Source organism: Ahaetulla prasina, chromosome 14 (assembly GCF_028640845.1).
Source record: "Ahaetulla prasina isolate Xishuangbanna chromosome 14, ASM2864084v1, whole genome shotgun sequence".
In the NCBI taxonomy this organism is placed as follows: Eukaryota; Metazoa; Chordata; class Lepidosauria; order Squamata; family Colubridae; genus Ahaetulla; species Ahaetulla prasina.
In genome coordinates, this window is record NC_080552.1 from 989780 (window position 1) to 1011075 (window position 21296).

The window sequence follows — 21296 nt, forward strand, 5'->3', positions numbered from 1 at the left end:
TTTAAAAAAAAAAAGAGTAGCCTGCAGTACTGGGTCCCTTGTGAAAAATCGACACGCCAGCGGTGTTTATAGTGCAGAAGAACCGGCTGATCAAATGTTTCATGTTCAGAGACACCAAATGGTATTTCAAGCTACCAAATGGGACAATTTGAGTCCTAGTTCCCTGGGCTCCCTGAGGATGTTTCAGGGTGAATGGAAAACCAACCCTGCGGAGAAATCCCTTTGGTTTCCAGGGTTGTGCATGCAGGAGTTTTATAAAGGCTGTGTTCAAAAGTGGTGTCTCATAGCTGAAATCTGAAAGTGGTTGGGGTCTGTTCCATCAATTCAGTTGCACGGTTGACCCACCCTGGAATATTTCACACAAACAGGAATTACCCATAGATTCCTGGATATTGGCAGGAAGGGTTCTCACGACCTTATTGTGCAGGTGTGGGTGTATTTCCAGCTCTGAATAGCTTTGCAACTCCTATTTCAGTAGGGTTTACGAAACCTTGTTGTGACCCAAATGCCAAGTTGTATTCAAGTGAAAGTGTGGGTGTGAAAGGGGGTTGGTTTGCTTTTAACATGCTTTGGGTCTTGTTTCCTTTTACAATAATACTGCTGCCTCGGCTACAAACCCCAGGAACGTGGAAGAGGTTTGTAGGTTTCCTGATCTCCCGTTTCGGAAACCGCTGACTTACCAGGCCAAGCAGCTCATTGCACGGGAGATCCAAGTGGAGAAGATGAGGCAGATGGAGGCCCCTCGCCAGGTATCGTCTCTGCTTGGGAAGCCCCTGGGCACCCCTGGCTGGCTGGCTTGGTGGCCGGTTCTGAGGAGCCAGCAGGTCGCCTTACAAATCCACCTTTGGACCTGGTCTCAGAAGTGCAAGATGCCCATGCTGGCTGGCCGTCCTTTGGTGGCAATTCAGAAGAGCCAAGCTCTTGTTTTATTGCCTCATTTGCCAACAGGGAGTCCAAAGCCGTTGGCTGCACCTGCCCATCACCACCTCACTTTCCCCATCATGCAATTACTATTCCTTGTGGTACAATATCCAGAGGGCTTCTGAGAAGAAACAAGGGGGGAGGGGGCAGCTAAAAAAAGCCAGGGGGATCTTTTTTTGCCCACCCCATATCTGCCGCTAACTCCCAGGTGTAGCTCCCAAAGTGATCTGTGATGCACTAAAAGAGAACAAATACTTTTAATCTGTTCTTTTTTAAAAATAAACAGCTTAGTGAAAATACACAATTTAATGGGGGCATTTTGGAATTGATCATAAACATTTAAATTTTAAGCAAATTTTAAGGCTAACAGTTGAAGATTGCATACAGCTCTGGTAAAACTGATGTAACTGTTTCATTCTTCGCCCTCCTAAACACCCCAGTGTTTCTCTGCCCTCCCTCAGGCATTAGAGGCCAGGTCACTCCCCACAGAAACCAACCATGAAACGGGGACAGGTGGAGAGCGGTGCAAATCCAGGATCAGGAACCACGAACAAAGTCTTGACCAAATTGTGAAGAGAGCGACAATTGAGGAAAAGGTGATAACCATATATAAGAGCTAGAGGGACAGAGTGATGCAGTATTGCAGAGTTTGGCCAAAGCACGTAGGGCCTTGTGAGGCAAATTGTGCGTAAAAGAAAGACAACACTTTCTTTGGCCTGAGAAACCACCTGAGTTGCATGGTTAAAGATTCTGGAATACCTTTTTTTAAAATTTGAATTTATATTTATAAGACAAGACAAATTCCTTGTGTGTCCAATCACATTTGGCCAATAAAAATTCTATTCTATTCTATATCCCACCCTTCTCCGAAAACTCAGGGCGGCTTACACTATGTTAAGCAATAGTCTTCATCCATTTGTTTATTATATTCAAAATCAACTTTTATTACCCCTAACAATCTGGGTCCTCATTGCTAGGCAGTCTTGGAAAAGAGCTTGAGTTGGAGAGCTGTCAAAACATCCACTAAGTAAGGAAGCTGGCTCATGAAAAATTGCAGATAAGAAACATGACTTCAGCCCCCCCCAATTCTAGTATAGTTTTTTTATTGGTGATTTTTCATCCATTCAGACTAGCAAAGTTGCTGGAATAGATTGACCAGTTCTCAGAAAACCTGGCCATGCCAAGGATGCAGCCACAGGCTTAGAACAAGGTCGGAAGTGTTGACATGGTAGCCTTGAGGAAAACGGAGTGATCCAAGTTTGTAAAGCTGTTACTTGTAGAAATCAGTGGCCATTTTGCCAGTTGGTCAACCAATTCTGACAAAATGGAGACCATGAAGTAAGGAACCGGTCATAACGCCTGATTCACCCAAGAAGGAGGAATGGTTTGTTCCAAAGCACCTGAGGGGCTTTTGTCTTCCTGGTCTTTGCCAACAAAGGTGCCCGAAGCCACCCATTTTGTCTAGAAACAACGGTGGGGTCTAGGTGGAGTCCCGGGGGGATTTGGGAACGAAGATCATGAAGCTAAGGTTGAATTTAGCCTTGTACCCTGTCAATTTCCCATTTTGTTTTATTGCTGAAAAATGTAGAGAGAAATTCAGTAAAGAAAGTGGCAAATATGGCTCCTTTAGGCCCCTGCTGTCCTGGTGGACATCCAGGCTCTGGCAGAGTTTGTGAAATAGCTGCAGCCTGTTGCTTTTGTGCTGCTCTTTGAGAAGAGTAGTTGCTGATGATCTCTGCTTCCCTCCCCCTCTCCCCCCTCCCCTCAGCCAGAAAGAGACTTCTTTGGCCAGGTCATCTTCAAGAAAAAGGCAGCCCCTTCACCAGGTAAGATGGGGGCTGAAGGGAAACCGCCTGTCCCCTCCTCTGGGGAAATATGGTAGGCTAAAGTATGGTTCAGCTCCCCGTCAGACTGAATTGAAATGTCTCTTCAAGGAACTAACCCTCATGGGGAAGAGGGGTTGAGGGGTGGCTTCTTTGTCCTCTGCAGGGGCAACAGGGTGGGTGGGATACTCTCTCTGTTATTAAGGCCTCCTGAGAATGATGGGAGAGAGCCAGTCCTTCCTAGCTTCCTTGGTTGGCCATAGCAGCATTCACTGGCTTTGAAAGGGCTTTCAATTTGCAGCACAGAAATTGTGGTCGTTTTGAGCTTTGGCCTCGCGTGAAGGTATTGCTCAGCCCCAGCAAAACAGAAAGCCCACCTTGTTTCTGGGGCCCCCAAAAGGGGGGACAGCGAAGGTTGTGGATGAGATTTCAGCAGTCAATATACCATAAAGTAGCATTTCCTGAATCTCCTTCATGATGTTTTCCTTCATGTTTTGTGCTGACAAAAACAATGAAAAGCTGGCAAGCCCCTTCAGCTCACTAAGTTAGTAGTTCTTAAACTTATGCAGTGAGTATAAATGTGGTTATACGGACTTGAATGTTTTTCTGGAGTTTTTACTTGTGAGTTTTTATTCCCCAGTGATATAAAAATATCTTTGATTTTCTGCTTTGATTTCTGATTTGATCAGGTCTGCCTTGAACTGAGAATCAGCAAATGGCTCAGGCTGGTTAAAGAAGGCAGCTCTAACCATGATTGGTGATCAAGGCTTGCCGCCTGATGATTCCTTATCCTTCAACTTGTCCAAATTAGGATTGTTTTTGCTATTGTTTCCCTCTGGGCTGAAAAAAGAACCTTAATCTCCTCTTCAGGTTGAAGAAGTTGAAGAACCCAAGGACAAGGAAATCATCAGGCTGCAAACCTCGATCCCTGATCATGGTTAGAGCTGCCTTCTTTAACCTGCCTGAACCATTCTCTGGTTCTCAGTTCAAGGCAGGCCTAATTAACCACCTCTTGTTAATAAGCAAGTCATATAAAGACGGGAGAAAATTTTAGTTGTGTGCTCCTAGTCACCATTTTGACTTTATGATCACCAAAGCCCTTACAATATCTTTTTTTTCCTCCTAGAAGCTGATCAAGTACCTGAGAAAAATACAGTAGAGAAGCAAATTGGAAAAGCTGTTGGGCAAAGTGATGTTTGGTTCCGATTTAATGAAGGTGTTTCCAATGCAGTTCGGAGAAACATTTATATTAAAGATATGCTCTAGTAATTAAAAAAAATAAAAATAAAATAAGGAGGACTTTTTAATGTATGTTTTGTATGAAATCCTATTTTGGAGTAAATAAAGACATGCTTAGTATTGATTTATTTCATTTATAAACTTATTACACTGTGCAGTTTTTTACTGCAAAACTGAATTTCCTAAAATAAAAAAAAATGAAAATGCTTATAAAATGTTTGTTTATATCTAAAAAAAAGAAAGACGGCAAACAAAATTAGATTTACAAGAAAGAGCAATTGGTGGGGTTCCTAAGAAGGACTTTGATTCTGCTTCACTCTTTCTGTTACAATTAATTCCCGTTCTTTTAGTTATAGTGATTCAAAATAGAATCACAAATTTATCCCTCCCAATGGTTCCCAAATCATGAACTGGGAGGTTTAAAATAAACTGGTCCTTACATACTGCAATGTGGCATTGGAGGCTCTTGTCATTCTGTGCCAATGAGGATAAGCCATGTTCGTCCTGGTTCTCTCCCACCACACAACAGATGGCCAGGCCACTCTTCCCCCATGAGGATAATCCGGCTTTCTGCAGGACAACCTCTTGGAAGCAAACCCACAGCCAGGATCTGGAGACATTGCAAATTCAGTTTTGTCCAAATTTCAGAGGGAGCCACTGCGGGGAAAGCCCCCCTCCAGTGCCCCTTGTGCACGAAGCTGGATCTCCACTTCCGCCACGCCCACCCCAAGAGTGCCCCAGAGACCAATAATTGGGAAGCCAGTCCTTACATAAGGCCCCAGCACTAACAAAGGACTATGAATGAGAATTTAGCCAGAGCGGCAAGCAAATAATTTTAGAGCCTTCTGTGTTTATGCAATTTTGGAGCACGTCCAAAGGAAAGCATTTGTCAATCGGGGATGGTGCTGGGCTAAGAATATGGACTAGAGGATTGTACATTTCCCTCTTTCCACCCAGGGGTTGTTTTTCATCCGTTCTGGGTTCAGAAATGGATCTTCTGGGATCCCATCCTCAATCCATTTAAGGAATCTAGAAAGGAACAGAAAACAAGATCTCTCACTGCTAACATCCAGTCTTATACTTTGATCTCTTGTTATACAGATTGATGAAGCTATCATCTCCAGGAGTAAAATTCTCATCTTTAAAAAGTGATGTTAAATTATGTCTAAATACAATTGCAAGCAGGAATTTACAGGAAAGTCACGAAAAGTTGTGAGGAGGAGCGACAAAATTTTGTTTCAAAGCCTTAATTTTTTGCACATCCATATCACTCATACAAATCTCTGGATGGCTGCATTTGGTATAAGGATATTTGAAAATCTCCATAACTCAGGAAAGCTCTTGGATACTTTTCTGTAAAAATCTGTTCTGCCACCACAATATTTTTTTTAAAGTAGGTAATAATCTGCATGTAATTATTTTAAAACAGTTATTGAATCAAAGCATGCATCACTGTGGTCACAGGTTGTTTTGCTATTACAAAAGGCAGGAGATTTCTGGATGTAGCATGTGAATAATGGACTCTCTGTGCTGCCTTCCATCTCTTCTTCCCCTGATCCTTTGAGTCAAACCTGGTTCATGGTGAATACAAGTCCCAGGAGTTTGCCTTCTGAGACACTCACAAGCCCAGATGGCTTTGTGTCTAAAAGATTGGAAGAGAACTGAACCAGTTCCTTTCTTCTGCTAGGCTAGTGTGTTGGAGCACTACATCAAATCATCTTTCCTTTTGTATCAAAGGAGGAGGGAAATTATACTTTGAAATGCACAGCAGAGGTGATTTCTTTCTATGCCAGCAGTGGAATTCCCAGCCTGATTTCCCTGCAAGGAGGTTTATCAATAGGTTATTCTGATTAAAAGTCATCATCTGACTTGATTTGGTCTACTTCAACACCCGGAATGTTGGGAGAAACTCAAAATATGACCTGCGTTTGGCTGCAATTCGCCAGATTTCAGGCTGGATATTTCCAGTTCTAACGAAATTAAATCTGGAAATGTAAATGTACAGATCCAGCCTCCATGTTAACTTGCCTCTGTACTCATGTCTCAAGTTTGCATGGAATCCTGCTCATCAAGTGGGTGGATTTCACAAATATACTAATCGCAAATAATCAAAAACCCCAACCATGTTGCCTGAATGATGTTCATTATTTAACTGGTCAAGTTGTATTGAACTCAAAACAAAAAGACTGACATGTAATTACTGGAACAAAAACTGAATCAAAATTTCTGCTAGTGCCTCCCCCCCACCTTTTTTTTATTTTTATTGCACATTTCCCACTCATTCTCAAGCCTTTTGTCTGGAAACTCAAGGCTTGTAACATTCTAGTTCTCTATTTGTACAAAGTAATATCCGGTGAACTCACTCGGGAATTGTTTTTGATGACACCTCCCGCTTGTAAGCCAACTGATACTTAAGGCTTTCAATTTCCTTTTTCCACTGGGGGGGTTCCCACTCATCCATGGAGCCTGGTCTCTGTCGATTTTTTGATCAAGGAAGGAGGAGAGATGCCTCTCTAAAGAGAAAGAAAAGGAACAAAGGCTTCAGTCATCTCTAGCTATTCCTGTTCCAAAAAGCTTCCGACAAAAGTTGCTGCCCCCATCATCAGACTTTTTGCCTGCAATACAGGAAGCCTGCAACTTATGACCACAATTGAGTCCAAAATTTCTGTTTGCTAAGTGAAGCATTTGTTAAGTAAACTTTGCCCCCTTTTATGACCATTCTTGCCATGGTTGTTAAGTGAATCACCGCAGTTGTCAGTGAGCAACACGGTTAAGTGAATCTGGCTTCCCTGATGACTTTGCTTGTCAGAAAGTCACAAAAGGTGACCGACCACAGGGACACTGCAACCGCCATTTGGACTCATATTTGACTTGTGTTTATGACGGTTGTAGTTGCCAAGGTTTCCAAGCATCCAAATTTGATCACGTGACCATGGGGATGCTGCAGTGGCTGTAAGGGTGAAAACAGTCATAAGTCACTTTTGTCAGTACTGTTGTAACTTTGAACAGTCACTAAATGAACTGTTGTAAGTCAAGTACTATCTGTATTTATAATCAATTGGATGACTCAAAAACATAATAGGGAAATCAACAACGTCAAAACCAAAAAGTAATCATAACAAACCCCAACATAATTGCAAATAAAACCCAAGACTGGCATTTGCCATCAAGCTGGACCAAAGGGATGTGAAAGAAAACTCTTTTAACCTCTTTCCCTCATTCCAGCAAAGTAGAGGCTGTGTAATGTGTCCCATAAGGTGAGCATTAGGCTTCTATGTGTGTCTTTGCAATCGATATTTCAGTATTAAAGGGACAAGGATGACGGAGGAATGGTATTCAACTAGAGTCACCTGGAAAGAACAAGCGAGCTCTGGTTTCTAAGAATCGTTGGTGAACATGCTGGACTGGCCCCAAGGAACCCCAACCAAGGCAATTAATGAAATATTATCTAATTGTTTATCAGTCCCGCTGTCATTTGTGCTGCCTATCAAATGCACGTGCTTGCTTGTGTTATGTCTGTGAAGCTCTTCCAAGCCTGGCGATTAAATGTTTTCAATTTTTTTCCTTTTTCGAGGGCTGGCCAAGAGTTGGCTCTCTGAAGATCCTCCTGCCTTCAACCCTAACTCAAAAGTGGCAGCAAAAGGCAAATCAGGCTGAAGGGTTGGTGACTACTGCCAGCCAGCAGGGCAGGGTTTTCCCCACCACAATGGGCAGAGAAGAAGCGGGCCAGTGGCCAAGGTTTGCTGTGGCCCAGAAGCATAGCAGCTCCAGAGACCCTCCATTTGGCATCTCAGGGGCAGTTTCTTTTCAAGCCTGCCCTGCGAAGCCACAGCCTCAGTGGGCACCAAGCAGTGCAAATATGGTTCTTTTTGACTTTCCCTCTCCTATTGAGAAGGTTCCCAGTTGCAGGGTTCAGCCCTCTGCAACTTGCCCTCAGAGAGGTCGGATGAGAACTGCGCTGGCTGGGGACTATGGGCATTAGGATGAAAAAAGTAGAAATGTGCAAATGATAAAGTGGTAAAGATCTAAGAGGTTGTTTTGGACTCCTTTGCCAGTGAATGCTGAAAGAAACCTTGGCTACCAAGTCTTGTTTTTCTCACAGGATTTGTGCATCTGGGGACATATAATCCACCTGTCCCCTAAACCCCCCCCCCTTCCCTTCTCTGGGGTTTCCAGGCTCGCCAAAGTTCTGCTGGAGAACTTTCACACAGAGAGGGTCTTCTCAGGGTGCCGTCCGCCAAACAATGTCGGCTGGCGGCCCCCAGGGGCAGGGCCTTCTCTGTTGGAGCTCCTGCGCTTTGGAACGAACTTCCCCCTGGTTTACGCCAAGTGCCTAATCTTCGGACTTTTCGCCGTGAGCTGAAAACGCATTTATTTATCCAAGCGGGACTGGATTAAAAGTTTTACTTAATTGGGGTTAACTGGGGTTAGTTATTAATTTTTAGGTAATGGGGTTTTAGCATTTTAATTGTAATTTTAAATTTCTGGCCTATTTAAATAAGTTTTTTAATTAATGTCTTACCTTGTATGATATTTGTATTTTATCGGGCTGTAAACCGCCCTGAGTCCTTCGGGAGATAGGGCGGTATAAAAATTTGATTAAATAAATAAATAAATAAATAAATAAGGTTTCCCTCCTTCCGTAAGGTCTGCACCATCATTCAGAGAAGAAATGCGGGGAGTTCCTGTGCAAAGATATGCCAGCCACTAATGATTGCTTTCCAACTCAGAGATGATCTGTGTGGAATATGGGATCTTTCAAATTAGCAAGCAGTTTTTCTGCAAAACTGGTGGGTTTCTTTTTTAACTTTAAACTTATATCTATTGCCGGTTAATAATTTTTCTTCCACAAATTGCATGGGATAAATCTGGAGTCAGAAGCCCTAATGTGATAACATCCATTTCTTTCATTGAAAGGTTATTGAGGTTACAAAGTGATTCCAGCACACATCCATCCGATATTTCAAAGGCTTGTCCCCAAGGTTCCCTGGGCTAACTGGGAATAAAGCTCTCCCACCTCACCATTTGCATCATTTATCTGGTGGCATTAGCATTTAACTAACAAATCCTTCTAAATGCTGGGGGAGGGATGGGACAAGCAGCTGCTGTTGGCTAGATGAAAATGCAAAATTTAATCGGATGCAAAGAGCTGCTTTGGCAGACCTGCGTTGGTGGGTAACAAAAGGGCAGGTGGCCTTCTGCTTCTCTCTCCTGGCCTCAGAGTCCTCCCTAGCAGAGCTGGCCCTACCACTTAATCATTTAAGGTTCTTGGGCAGCCAAGCATGAATTTGCACATGGGTATTTTCCATTGGAGATTATAGAACAGAATAAAAACTTTATTGTCACTTTAAAAGTACACTAATCAGCATACATTAAAATGAAATTTCGTTGCATTCAGCTCTCAAAAGATAACCATTATGCGTATACTCACATACACACTCATATATAAAACGTCGAAACATCACAGTCTACTTTGAATGTATACATAATATATGGGCATCGTCGTCCAATTTTGGTTGAGGGGGAAAGTACAAATGCCAGCTCAATCACATGTGATCCAAAGATATTCGAGGATTTTAAACTTTCAGAAATATCTGGAGGACACAGGTTGTCTGTAGAAACCTCCCTCTGTGCACTCAGCAGGGTTCAGAATAGAAGGAGTTATCGTTATTGTAGTCTTCCACCTTCTGAAGTTCTTCTTAGCAGTCATCTGTGAGCTGTGACGCCAGAGACCCCATTCTGGTGGTTTTGAAGACTCTCTGGCCTCCCTTGATGATGTTGCAACTCTGCAATCCCAAGAATTGATTTTTTGAACAGCTCTCCATATCACTGCACTGTTTACAATGTCCAAGACAAAGCTCCAAAGCTCTTCCTTCCCTGCTTTTTAAAATGCCAATAATGTCACTTTCCCCCAAGGTGTCTCTCCTTGGATCATCAACCATTTCCTCTCTCTTAGTCAGGATTAGGTTCAGAATCGCTGGCTATTCTGTTTCTGCTTCCAACTTCTGAAAAATGAAACTTTCATTATCTGTTGTTGAAGCTTGTCTTACAGTAAGGTAAAGGTAAAGGTTCTAGTCGTTGCCGACTCTAGGTGGCGGTGCTCATCTCAGTTTCAAAACCGAAGAGCCAGCGCTGTCCCAAGACGTCTCCGTGGTCACGTGGCCGGCATGACTCAACGCCAAAGGCGCACGGAACGCTGTTACCTCCCCACCAAGGTGATCCCTATTTTTTCTACTTGCATTTTTACGTGCTTTTGAAACTGCTAGGTTGGCAGAAGCTGGGACAAGTAACGGGATTCAAACCGCTGAGCTGCCAACCTTTCGATCGACAAGGTCAACCTTCTAACCCCTTGGCCACCGTGTCCCTCCGCATCCCACCACGTCTTACAGTAGGCACTGGAAAGCTCCAATTAACCTGTCCTTTGAAGAAGTTGGCAAGTTGACTTTGAAAGTTATTGTCCCCATTATCTGCTTTAGAAAGATGGCATATATGAAATTTTAGAGTTGTATCCATTTATTTCTTGCTCCTTCCAATCTTAACCAGATGCTTTTAATAAGCTCTTGCATTCAAGAACATGAATTTGGGCTTATAGGCTTCTTTACAAATATCCTTCACAAGTTACATCCTGTGTTCTCATATCGTATTTCTAATTCCTCCTGTTTGTTATCCATTTGTGCATTGTTTGTACAAACAGTGGGTTTGGAGGAATCATCACGTATGGTCTCCGTGCGTTAAGAATCTGAAAGTACTCTTTCCTGCTTCATGGGCAACCATGTTTTATGACTGAATATGCGATTTCCTCAGAGGAAACCTTTGACTTTGATGATCCTTGCAGAGTTGAGAATCTTTTCCATTATTCTGGAGAGGCCAGGATGATAATAATATCTCAGAGGGGTTGAAGGTCACTTCCTTTGTGAGTTTCCAGTTGGTTGAGCAGCCCCAGTTCCATCGACCTCCTCCTGTTCATCCACTTCTTCTCACCACTTGCTTTCAAACACTAACTTGCTACTTCCACTGGATTACTTCTTTCTCCTTGGGGATCTTCTTCTGATCACAATTTCTTGTACTCTCTTCTTCTTCTTCCACTAACTTCCCTAAAGAGCTGTAACAGAATTCTCAGGAAGAAGTGCTTCAGAAGTAAAATGGATGTATAGGCCCCCTACACCTGCTATAACTCCCACGGATCAAGAGACAGAAAGACGATCAGAGGCATCAACATGACCCTGCCATTCATCCATAAACGAAAACTAAAGTAGCCATTTACAAATTCAGTAATCACCTAAACCCCTTTAATTACAATAAACTGCAATAAGAATCTGTCAGAATCTAGCTTTCTGTTAGGGAGTGGCTGCTGGAGGCTTGTGCGTTTCACCTTCCCCGAGACGACGGCCTCTGGTCCTCTGATCTTGCTGCCAGCCTCACGTGACAGGAGAGACCAAGAACCCAACGCCACAAGAACTACCTTTACTAAGACCTGTACTGAGAGCTACTGCCTATCACGACATAACCTTGCGAGTCTAGTACTTCTTGTACTTTGGTGAATCAGGGAGGCAACTGCCTGAGCCAATTCCAAATGTTATCTTATAGTTCTGGAATTAAAAAGAGCTTTAGCCAGGGGCCCCTCTAGATCTCTGTCAAGGCCATCTTCCATATATATTTGCATCAGTACAAAGTGTGGCTTACCTACACCTCTCACTAGGACAGACAAGCATCTGCTTGGCAAATCACCCCTACTCAGTTTCACTTCAGCAGGCTGGAGAGGCTTGTTCCTCTCCTCCTCTATCAACCCCGCTTGCAACATTTCCTTTGCTTCCCACTCTCTGGTCACAGGTTCCCAGCTGCCTGACTTCTTTGGGGAGAGAGCTGGCTGAGGAAGAGCATGATGACAAACTGCCCCAAATCAGGGGTAAGTTTCCTTTCTCTAAGGAGTGCAGAACTGGACAAAAAGGGAAACAATTTCTAAAAGAAACTTCACATCATTTAAAAAGCTGCATGCCTCCAAAGGAAGAAAAAAAATGCTGTTTTTTAGCACTATCTCTTCAGAGCACCATGTTGAACTATTGTAATTCAGTACCTCAACCAATGCAGAGAATTGGATTAACTGACTAAATCAGGTGTATTTTGTATAAACCCACAACCTAAGAGTCCAGACCAAATGTTTGCCCGCTTGTGCTACACAGGTCGTTTACTGCTGGGGTTGCCATGGTTCAGCCTTCTTCTCTCTTCCTTTAGCTTGGCCTCCACCACACGCCTCGAATCAGCCACAGCAGACATCAAACACTTACCTTCCCCAGGGAAAGGCCGCTTGAAGCAACCTCTGCATCCTGGAAACAGAGTGAATGGGAAGGCGAATGTGCTCTTGGGATCTGATTTGATTAGAATTTGAATGAGGTCAGAAGGCTGGAATAAGAGAGATTCCGCCCCATGTTTGGCCAAGAGAAAATTGGCACCTTGTAAAGAGCTTGCTCCCTTCTTTCTCCTGGCCTCCGTCTTCCCAGCTCAAGCTGCCTCAAGTCTTCTACAATACTGGTTTATGTTGATGTTGCTGGTTTAACATCTCTCTCATTTGCTTTTACAATTGGAGAGAAACATAGACAATAATAGAAGTTCCTTACTGCTTTGGAAGATTTTGTTTCAAACAATTAAATGCCAGGTAGAATTTTGCTTAGTAAGGTCACTTCTACTTAAGGAGGAAATCTTTGTCCAAGTCAAACTCTATGATCGGTCTAAATTCCAACAAGCTCCCTTAAACAGGTAAAAGACAAATATATTATCTTCTAGTTTCTGCTCAACTAGAAATCGTGGCATTTTTCATCCTCGGTCACTGTAGCTTGGCCTGTTTCAGATTTTGCAAGTTATGTGGATTCTTTTCCAAGCCAGGATTTCTGGCTCCCAGCTCATGTATATTCAGTTAGTTTTGGCTTATTCAATAACGCAATATCATTCAATAAAACAAGGCATGGATTAGGACAGGGCTCTCCAACCTTGGCAACTTTAAGCCTGGAGGACTTCAACTCCCAAGCAGCATCAACAGGAGTGCTGATTTACCACTAGTTTATCAAGTACTCAGGAGGCAAGGGCTTGGCAACACAAAGAAACAACAGCCAGTGACTTAATAACTGGCCACCAACACCTGAATCAATAATTTGAAAGCCACCCACAAACAGGCACCACATAAACCCCCACACAGAATAGCCCAAAGCACACATTCTGGTAGAGAGAAGTTCCAAATGAGTCCAAAAGCTCAGGAGACTAAACCCAAGACTAAATACTGTATGTAGTCCAAGTTTTTCTCACGAATGAAGGCGAATCTACGTGTCCCAGGATAATGTTGCAGGATCCAATTTGTGTGAAAAAATTTGGACTATATACAGTATTTGAAATTTGCTGACTATAAATCAAAATCTCCAATGGATGTTTTCCAGGCCTACATATGTTCACATTTTAAATCTCTTTTTTTGAGGGCAAGGAAACCAAAGAGAGTAAAACCAGCACTGGTCACATCTTGCAATTCCCATGGCTCCTTCCTCTGATTTTAATTTCACCATCATCCATGCATCTCGCAGCTTTCAGTCCAGTGAGTTTTATCACCTGCCTTGGCTACATTTGTATAATCTCTCTGGACTACTTTGAAAGCAATCAGAAAACCTGATAAAAAACCGTGACAATCCCTTCGACAATGTTGTCCATTGGTTCCTCCTGCTGATCCATAGTTTCACATGAAACCAAATCTGCTGCTTTGTCCCCTGACAGAAAGCAGGTGAACTCAAGTGAAATCCCAGGAACCGTTTTGCTATCGCTTGTCTTCAGGACAAGAAAATGGGGCACTTCTGTCCAGAATCTGTTTCCAGAACTGTGAATGAGGAGGACTGAATCGAAGGTACTTTTCTCCAGAGGAACAGGATCAGGGCCTCCTAGAGCTGGAGGAGGCATTTTGGCCATCAGGACAACTCAATGTAAGGAAAACCAAATCATTCTAGTGAAGGAAAGCCTATCAGTTTTTAGGGTCTCCCATCAGACTTCCCAGGTGTTCTGAGCTAATATCTCATCTCAAATCTCATTTAAGCTGTTCTGGCCGCCTGAAGCAGACAAGATTTTTCATGTGGTGCCATCTCAAAATGTCCTGGGTGTTTTGTTTTGTTTTTAAAGAATACCAAAATTCAAGTCATATGTTTAGCCTTGAAGACAGCAAGAGACCTTAGGCATGACGAGATCTTCCTCCCAAGCACCTGCACAGATGGAATTAAAACTAGCTTCCAAGGCATTGAGGGACTTCTGTTCAATGGACAAACACCATCCCATCAATTTGCCTACAGCCTTTACAAGAAGCAGAAAGCTGAGCACTACAAATAGAGAGAGGCAGAAGTAAATTCAATAATTCCTGACAACTGATCCCCATGTCCACAGTGATGTCGGCTGCACTGTCTCTCAGATGTCTTAAGAAGCCAAGCAAAGTCAGCACACTTTTCAAAATAAATCTTCCAATAAGTAAATTGTCAGGAAATTGGAACCAAATCGCAATCAATTCTTTCAGAAATATAGACGGCAAACATATTTGGTCATCAATGGGATCAAATAAAATGTTCAGCCAGTCTAACATCTGCACCCAGAGGTAACTAAAATTTTAATAAATAATAATAATAATAATAATAATAATAATAATAATAATAATAATAATAACAACTGTGTCAAGGTCTACTTTGTTTTTGTCATCAGCATTTTGACACTCAAAGCTAAACTCTTTCTGATCCTGGAGATTCTATTTAGTTACATGGAAAATTGATGATTCCAGTTTATTCCAGTAAGAGGTAAAAGCTTTGAAATAATTACCGTCTAATAAAAGCAAACAAACTGATACTCTACCTTAAGAAAGAGCAGCTCCTTAAGGCCAAATAAAAGTTGTGATGGTTTCCTCCCTGATGTGTATGGCAACTGCACCACACGAAATCCAAGCAGGATCCCTGCTGAAGTCCTCCTTCTATTCTGGCTGTTAACAATCTCAAATCTTGAAACTAATCTATTAATGTATAGGCTGTCCAGCTGCCTCCAAAAAGAAAAAAGAGGGGGGCGATAATGAGAAATCTCTCCTCCCCCGGGCTGTGTGCTCCGATTAACAGTTGGCAGTCAAGATAAGCTGGGAGGAAGAGAGAGCGAAAGGCAGCAAGGATGCTCTTTGACTACTTCTGGGAACAATGTTCTCCAAATGTCTCGAGAAACAAAGCCAATTTGCAAAGCTACATCAGATGCCTCATTAGGAGCCTGGAGATGCAACCCAAGGTAGACTCGTGGTGGCCTCTGAAGTTCAGGTACCATAGATACCTTTCCCGAGGATGGCAACTTAATTGAGTCCCAGCGGGTGAAGTACACAGGGAGCAACAAAAGAAAACATTGCCAGATCAGCTCCTCCCAGAACTAGCAAATGGGTTGAAGCCCATCAACTCTCACTTTGGTTGGGGCGGGGGAGGCTCCACCAACAGACCCAAGTTAATTCTGCCAGGTCACCCCTCCCACTGATGTATTAATATAGGCAGACAAGTTCCTGCAGATTTTTCTGTTATATAAACAAATCAGTGTTTTCTGTACTGTTACCTAGATCCATAATATTCAAAATAAGCAGTCCAAATCGGATTCAAATCCCCCCTCAGTACAGGAAATCCCTGGGGGACTCTGTACTAGTCCCTCTGTTTGCCTTAGCAAACTATTTCTGAAAATGTTGCTGCAAAAATTACATGGAAACCCATACAGTGATCAGGAGTCAAGTCTGACTTGAAAAAACCTCCAATTCTAGATTTCTGGGATTAGGGGTGAACAGTAGAGTGAGGGTGGAGGTTGTCTGGAGAACAAACCTCCACTCTCATTTCTGGGATTCATGTGAGTGTATTTAGATTCAATTTTCTCTCTGTATAGCTCTATCAGATCACTTGTCATGTACCCTAGATGTAACTGGGTCATTTGGGGATCAGTGTACTGTGGGAACTTCAGAACAAGATTAATTGACCCAATTACCACTAGGACATTAGGTTTAGCCCTGAAAAAGACCCATCATGCATTAAACTAATTGCCACTGCTGGGCCATCCCTTTAACCAACGCTTCCCATTTCTAAGACTGAGATGAGGCCCTCCTCAAGATATTCTTGCCTATGATTTTTGGGTTTTTCACTCGCTTCCCAAGACACATCGGGGGACGCAAGCAGAAAAGGGTAGAAGTTGACTAAAAGAACAAAGAGCCAATCAAGCTGAGCTCAGGAATATAACCAGGTAGCTTTCTTGCAGCAGTGCAGAAGTGGCCGGCTAGCCCCTTCCTTCCTTGGATGTTTTTCCTATTTTTCCACATCCTTGGGGTTTCCCAGAGGTCCCCAACCTAAATACTGAGTTTGACCCTTTTTAGCTTTTTCAAAATTAGCAAGGGACACCAAAGTGCTGCAATTTATTGGGTAGAAGACCCTTCCCTTAAATCTCTCCACAATGTCCTGGTCTATCATGAAGGACTTTTTTCCCATTCAGATTTGAAAAAAGGGGAGGAGTAGAAAGTGACCATCATGATGCTTAGAAGGGCTGCAGCTGCAGCAAAGACTCGGTTGCCCTGAAGCATTGCTGCCAGCCCAGTGTTGAGATGCCTGACTAGAAGAAAGAAGATGGGATCCTTCTTGTAATATATTTGAATTTCAGGAGGGAAATTTAGGCGGGTAATTTAGGTAATTACCGTCCAGTCTCCAACCTTCACTTTATGGCGAAGGTTGTAGAGAGTGCGGTGGCATGTCAGCTACCCCAGTACCTGGATGAAACTGTCTATCTAGACCCGTTCCAGTCCGACTTCCGACCTGGATACAGTACTGAGATGGCTTTGGTCGCGTTGGTGGATGATCTCTGGAGGGCCAGGGATAAGGGTTACTCCTCTGCCCTGGTCCTATTAGACCTCTCAGTGGCTTTTGATACCATCGACCATGGTATCCTGTTGCGCCGGTTAGAGGGGTTGGGAGTGGGAGGCACCGTTTATTGGTGGTTCTCCTCCTACCTCTCTGACCGGACGCAGACGGTGTTGACAGGGGGGCAGAGATCGACTCCGAAGTGCCTCCTGTGTGGGGTGCTCAGCTGTACTTTTCCACCCCGGGCCACCCCAGCAAAGCTGTTGAAGTGCTGTCCCGGTGTTTGGAAGCCGTACAGGTCTGGATGGGGAGGAACAGGCTCAAACTTAATCCCTCCAAGACGGAGTGGCTGTGGATGCCGGCACCTCGGTACAGTCAGCTGCAGATGTGGCTGTCTATCGGGGGCGAGTCGTTGGCCCCGATGGAGAAGGTACGCAACTTGGGCGTGCTCCTGGATGGTCGGTTGTCCTTTGAAGATCATTTGATGACCGTCTCCAGGAGAGCTTTTTATCAGGTTCGCCTGATCCGCCAGCTGCGTCCCTTCCTGGACCGGGATGCCCTATGCACGGTCACTCATGCTCTCGTTACTTCTCGCCTGGACTACTGCAATGCTCTCTACGTGGGGCTCCCCTTGAAGAGCACTCGGAGACTCCAGTTAGTTCAGAATGCAGCTGCGCGGGTTATTGAGGGAGCATCACGTAGCTCCCACGTAACACCTATCCTGCGCAGACTGCACTGGCTACCTGTGGTCTTCCGGGTGCGCTTCAAGGTATTGGTGACAACCTTTAAAGCGCTTCATGGCTTAGGACCGGGATACTTACGGGACCGTCTTCTGCCGGCTTCAATCTCCCAACGACCGGTGCGTTCTCACAGAGAGGGTCTCCTCAGGGTGCCGTCTGCCAAACAATGTCGGCTGGCGGTCCCCAGGGGGAGGGCCTTCTCTGTGGGGGCTCCTACCCTGTGGAACGAGCTTCCCCCTGGACTCCGACAACTGCCCGACCTTAGGACCTTTCACCGCGAACTTAAAACCTATTTGTTTCATCTTGCTGGACTGGCTTAATTTTTAAAAACTTTTAAATGGTTTTATTGGGGTTTTTAAATTTTAGTGATTTTATAGGGTGTAATTGTATTTTAGCTTTGCCAATTGAGTGTTTTAGGGGTAGTTTTTAATTATTGTATGGGTTTGCTTTGTATTTTAACTGGCTGTTCACCGCCCTGAGTCCTTCGGGAGAAGGGCGGTCTATAAATTAAAATATTATTATCATTATCATTATCATTATCATTATTATTATTATTATTATTATTATTATTATTATTATTATTATCCTATACTTAAGGCTCCCAACCAGGCTCCCAGGGTGCCGTCCGCCAAACAGTGTCGGCTGGCGGCCCCCAGGAGTAGGGCCTTCTCTGTGGGGGCAGGGGCGCTCTGGGATGGACTTCCCCCCGGTCTGCGTCAAGTGCCCGATCTTCGGACCTTCCGTCGTGAGCTCAAAACATATTTATTCATTAAAGCGGGACTGGCATAATTAGTGATGTATTTTAATTGGGGTTTTAATATTTTTTAACTTTTTAATTTAAATTTTAATAATCGGCCTTTAAAATTTGCTCTTTTTAATTGTTGTTTTAAACTGTATATATCTTTGTTTTTACTTTGGCTGTACACCGCCCTGAGTCCTTCGGGAGAAGGGCGGTATAAAAATTTAATAAAATAAATAAATAAAATAAATAAATAAATAACCCCCCCCCCAGCCCCGCCCCCAAGTGGCCTCACATTTGGAAGCCTGTATAGGAGGGATCTGCCCTCTCCTCACCTACCATTTAAAGGTGGGGACCTTTAAAAAGTCAAGCTAAATCAGCTAAAATTGCTTTGACAGTTAAAGGTGGAAAGGAGAAAGTTTCTAAAGGTCGCACAGATGTGATCATTTGGCCATGCAATTTAGAAACATAAACAATGGTTGCTGGTTTTTCAACTCTGCCCCAAAGGAAAAAGCCTGAAGCCAGATAGGTGACTGTATGTAACTGAGGCAAACAGGCGTCTTCCCATCCAGCCTTGTTCCCACAGCAGCTGGCAGATGCCTTTTCTCTTGAGAACACCATATGACCATGGAATAAGTCAGAGATAATGGATTCAAAATACAAGATTATCAGGCTGTTTGACATCAATTGCATCTTTTCCAAACAATTATTAGGGGGATTGGAGGGTTTTACTGACAAAGTGACGTCAGAGGAAGGTTGTTGGATTTTTCAGAGCTCCAGCTGATGAGTGAATGAAGGACTACAGGAGTAACTCTAATGCAGTGCTTCTCAATTATTTTCTGTCATGCCCCTCTAGGAAGAAGAAAACGTTTTTCGCGCCCCCCGCACGACTGTAAACACGGGGCTTAGCTTGTTATGACAGTGTTTGCCGAGGTCAAACGCGCCCCCCTTTACGGAGCCTCGCGCCCCCCTGGGGGGCCCGCCTCACTATTTGATAAGCACTGCTCTAATGGGAGGAGATTTGCCATCCAGGCAACAAAAGAAAATGGAGTGCATCCAGCTGGGAGCCACTAAGGTATTTCCCTCCCACCCCTTAATCTGGCCATTTTGACATGGAAAATATGGTTGTAATGGAAACAATAGCTTTGAAATAGCAGCCAGGGTCTCAGCCCGTCTGGGCCGGCCCTGGCCAGGAACAAAGAGAGCCAAGACACACAGCAAAACACGGCAAAACACGATTGAGGTTCCCATCAAATGAGTCTGCAGTGGTGGGGGGCCCTATGCCACCTGCTGGGGCCAATATCCAGGTGGCGAGATGGGAGCCTGGTATGCTTGGTATGGGTCTGGGGCTGGAGTATGACGGGCTGGCGGTTGGGCTCCTGGTTGATGCCTCTGTCCATGAGGCCCTGAGTTGCCTGCTGTGGGTGTGCCATGCGTGGACTGGTCCGGGTGCCACAATGTCAGTCAGCGAGGACCCCTATTCCCAAGGACCCGGCCATACTGCCTCTTGGGAGTGGCTGGACACCTTGTCTAAGTGGAGTTTTGGGCTGGCCAGGTGGAACCGGGTCTCTGCTTGGGCCCCTGTCTTTTATGCTTGCCATGTTGCCGTCTGCTCCGCTCCCGTCTCCCATGGTTGTCAGGATGGACCGTCCCTGAAACTGGCCTCCCCGAACTACTCCTGTTGCATGTCCATAGTGCAGCTACCAGGGGTGGTTGAATAGCTCCACTCCCTGTCCTCATCCCCCATCAAGCGTCTCTCCCACCATTCGTTTAACAGAGCTCCCAAGTGAGGGGGAGTTGGTACGCATACGCTGGAAGCCCCAGTCACAGCAGAACTATGCCACCACTCCACCAATGGTCCAGCTTGTCCATCCACTGGCTGCATGCCTGGCTCACACTCCTTTAGCCTCACAGCTGGCTGGACAATGTCCTCTAGTACCTCCGGTTTCGGCTCTTCCTCCTCCACTGCAGATTCCACCTTGCTCACCTTCGGCTCCAATCCTTACGCCATTGCTTTGCCTGACAAGCACCCACGTAGTCAACCCCAACAGAGAATTCAGGGAGAGAAAAAGAAAGCAGTGCTAACTTTCTCTCAGCTGATCTCAGCCAGCTCTGGCCAGGACAAAGAGAGCCAAGACACACAGCAAAACATGACAAAACTCAAGCTTTATTCCCCACAAACAGGCCAGAGCCTCAGAATGCAACGAGCAGGAACTGAGTCCCATGCAAAGTCAGTGCTGGGTCCTCTTGTGTCTCTGGGCCCCACCCTCCAACCATGCAACCAGCCATGCCCACCGGGAACCACTATCTGGCAGTCTGTGCCTGCTTGGTCACTGTAGCTGTCTGGGCCAACACCCATTCCTTGCCACCAGGAATGGGTAGCTGGGCAGCACAGGTTCGGCAGGGAACACCTCAGCTGTTTGGTACCATTGGGACCCGGGCCACCAGCAACAAGCCATTGCCTTGCTCATTGCTGCCGTTGCTCCCACAACGCCATACCCCCAGGTATGGCGAGCCCTGGATGGGGCTCAACACAGGGGTCTCTTGGCACTGATCCTTCTCCAGTTGCAAAACTCAGGACAAACTCTGCTATCCAGCTTCCATTTATTTCAAATTGAATAGATTGATGAGCCAAATCTAAGTGGTTTCAAACTAGCATCATTTATTTATTTATTTATTTATTTATTTATTTATTTATTTATTTATTTATTTATTTATTTATTATTTCAATTTCTATACCGCCCTTCTCCCGAAGGACTCAAGGCAGTTTACAGCCAACTAAGAACAACAAATATAAACATTAAAAACAAATTTAAAAGATTAATTTAAATAGGCTGAAAATTCTAAAAACTACTAAAAACCCCCATTAAAAAACTATTAGACCAGTCCTGCACGATGAAATAAAAGAGTCTTCAACTCACACCGGAAGGCCCGGAAGTCAGGGAGTTGGCGTATCCCTGGGGGTAGT

The 21296-nt window shown here is 44.3% G+C and overlaps 2 protein-coding genes across 8 annotated transcripts in view; one reads left to right on the forward strand and one right to left on the reverse strand.

The window, feature by feature from the left end:
- CHTF18 (chromosome transmission fidelity factor 18) overlaps window positions 1-4107 on the forward strand; it is a 42222-nt gene extending 38115 nt beyond the window's left edge. For 2 of the 5 annotated variants that reach the window (XM_058157023.1, XM_058157018.1), the window contains 4 exons: window positions 623-749; window positions 1383-1517; window positions 2690-2747; window positions 3871-4107. In XM_058157023.1, coding sequence (XP_058013006.1) covers window positions 623-749; window positions 1383-1517; window positions 2690-2747; window positions 3871-4010 — 460 coding nt within the window. In that variant the 3' untranslated portion in view covers window positions 4011-4107. The remainder of the gene's footprint in view (window positions 1-622; window positions 750-1382; window positions 1518-2689; window positions 2748-3870) is intronic. The other 3 variants (XM_058157019.1, XM_058157022.1, XM_058157020.1) reach the window with 3 other exon arrangements.
- A 211-nt stretch (window positions 4108-4318) lies between these two features.
- Window positions 4319-21296, reverse strand: part of GNG13 (G protein subunit gamma 13) — a 32253-nt gene continuing 15275 nt past the window's right edge. The window contains exons 1-3 of one of the 3 annotated variants that reach the window (XM_058157030.1): window positions 14847-14970; window positions 6347-6496; window positions 4319-5012 (exon numbers count right to left, since the gene is read on the reverse strand). In XM_058157030.1, the coding sequence (XP_058013013.1) occupies window positions 4907-5012; window positions 6347-6444 (204 nt within the window). In that variant the 5' untranslated portion in view covers window positions 6445-6496; window positions 14847-14970 and the 3' untranslated portion in view covers window positions 4319-4906. Of the gene's footprint in view, window positions 5013-6346; window positions 6497-12268; window positions 12310-14846; window positions 14971-21296 lie in introns of those variants that run through there. The other 2 variants (XM_058157028.1, XM_058157029.1) reach the window with 2 other exon arrangements.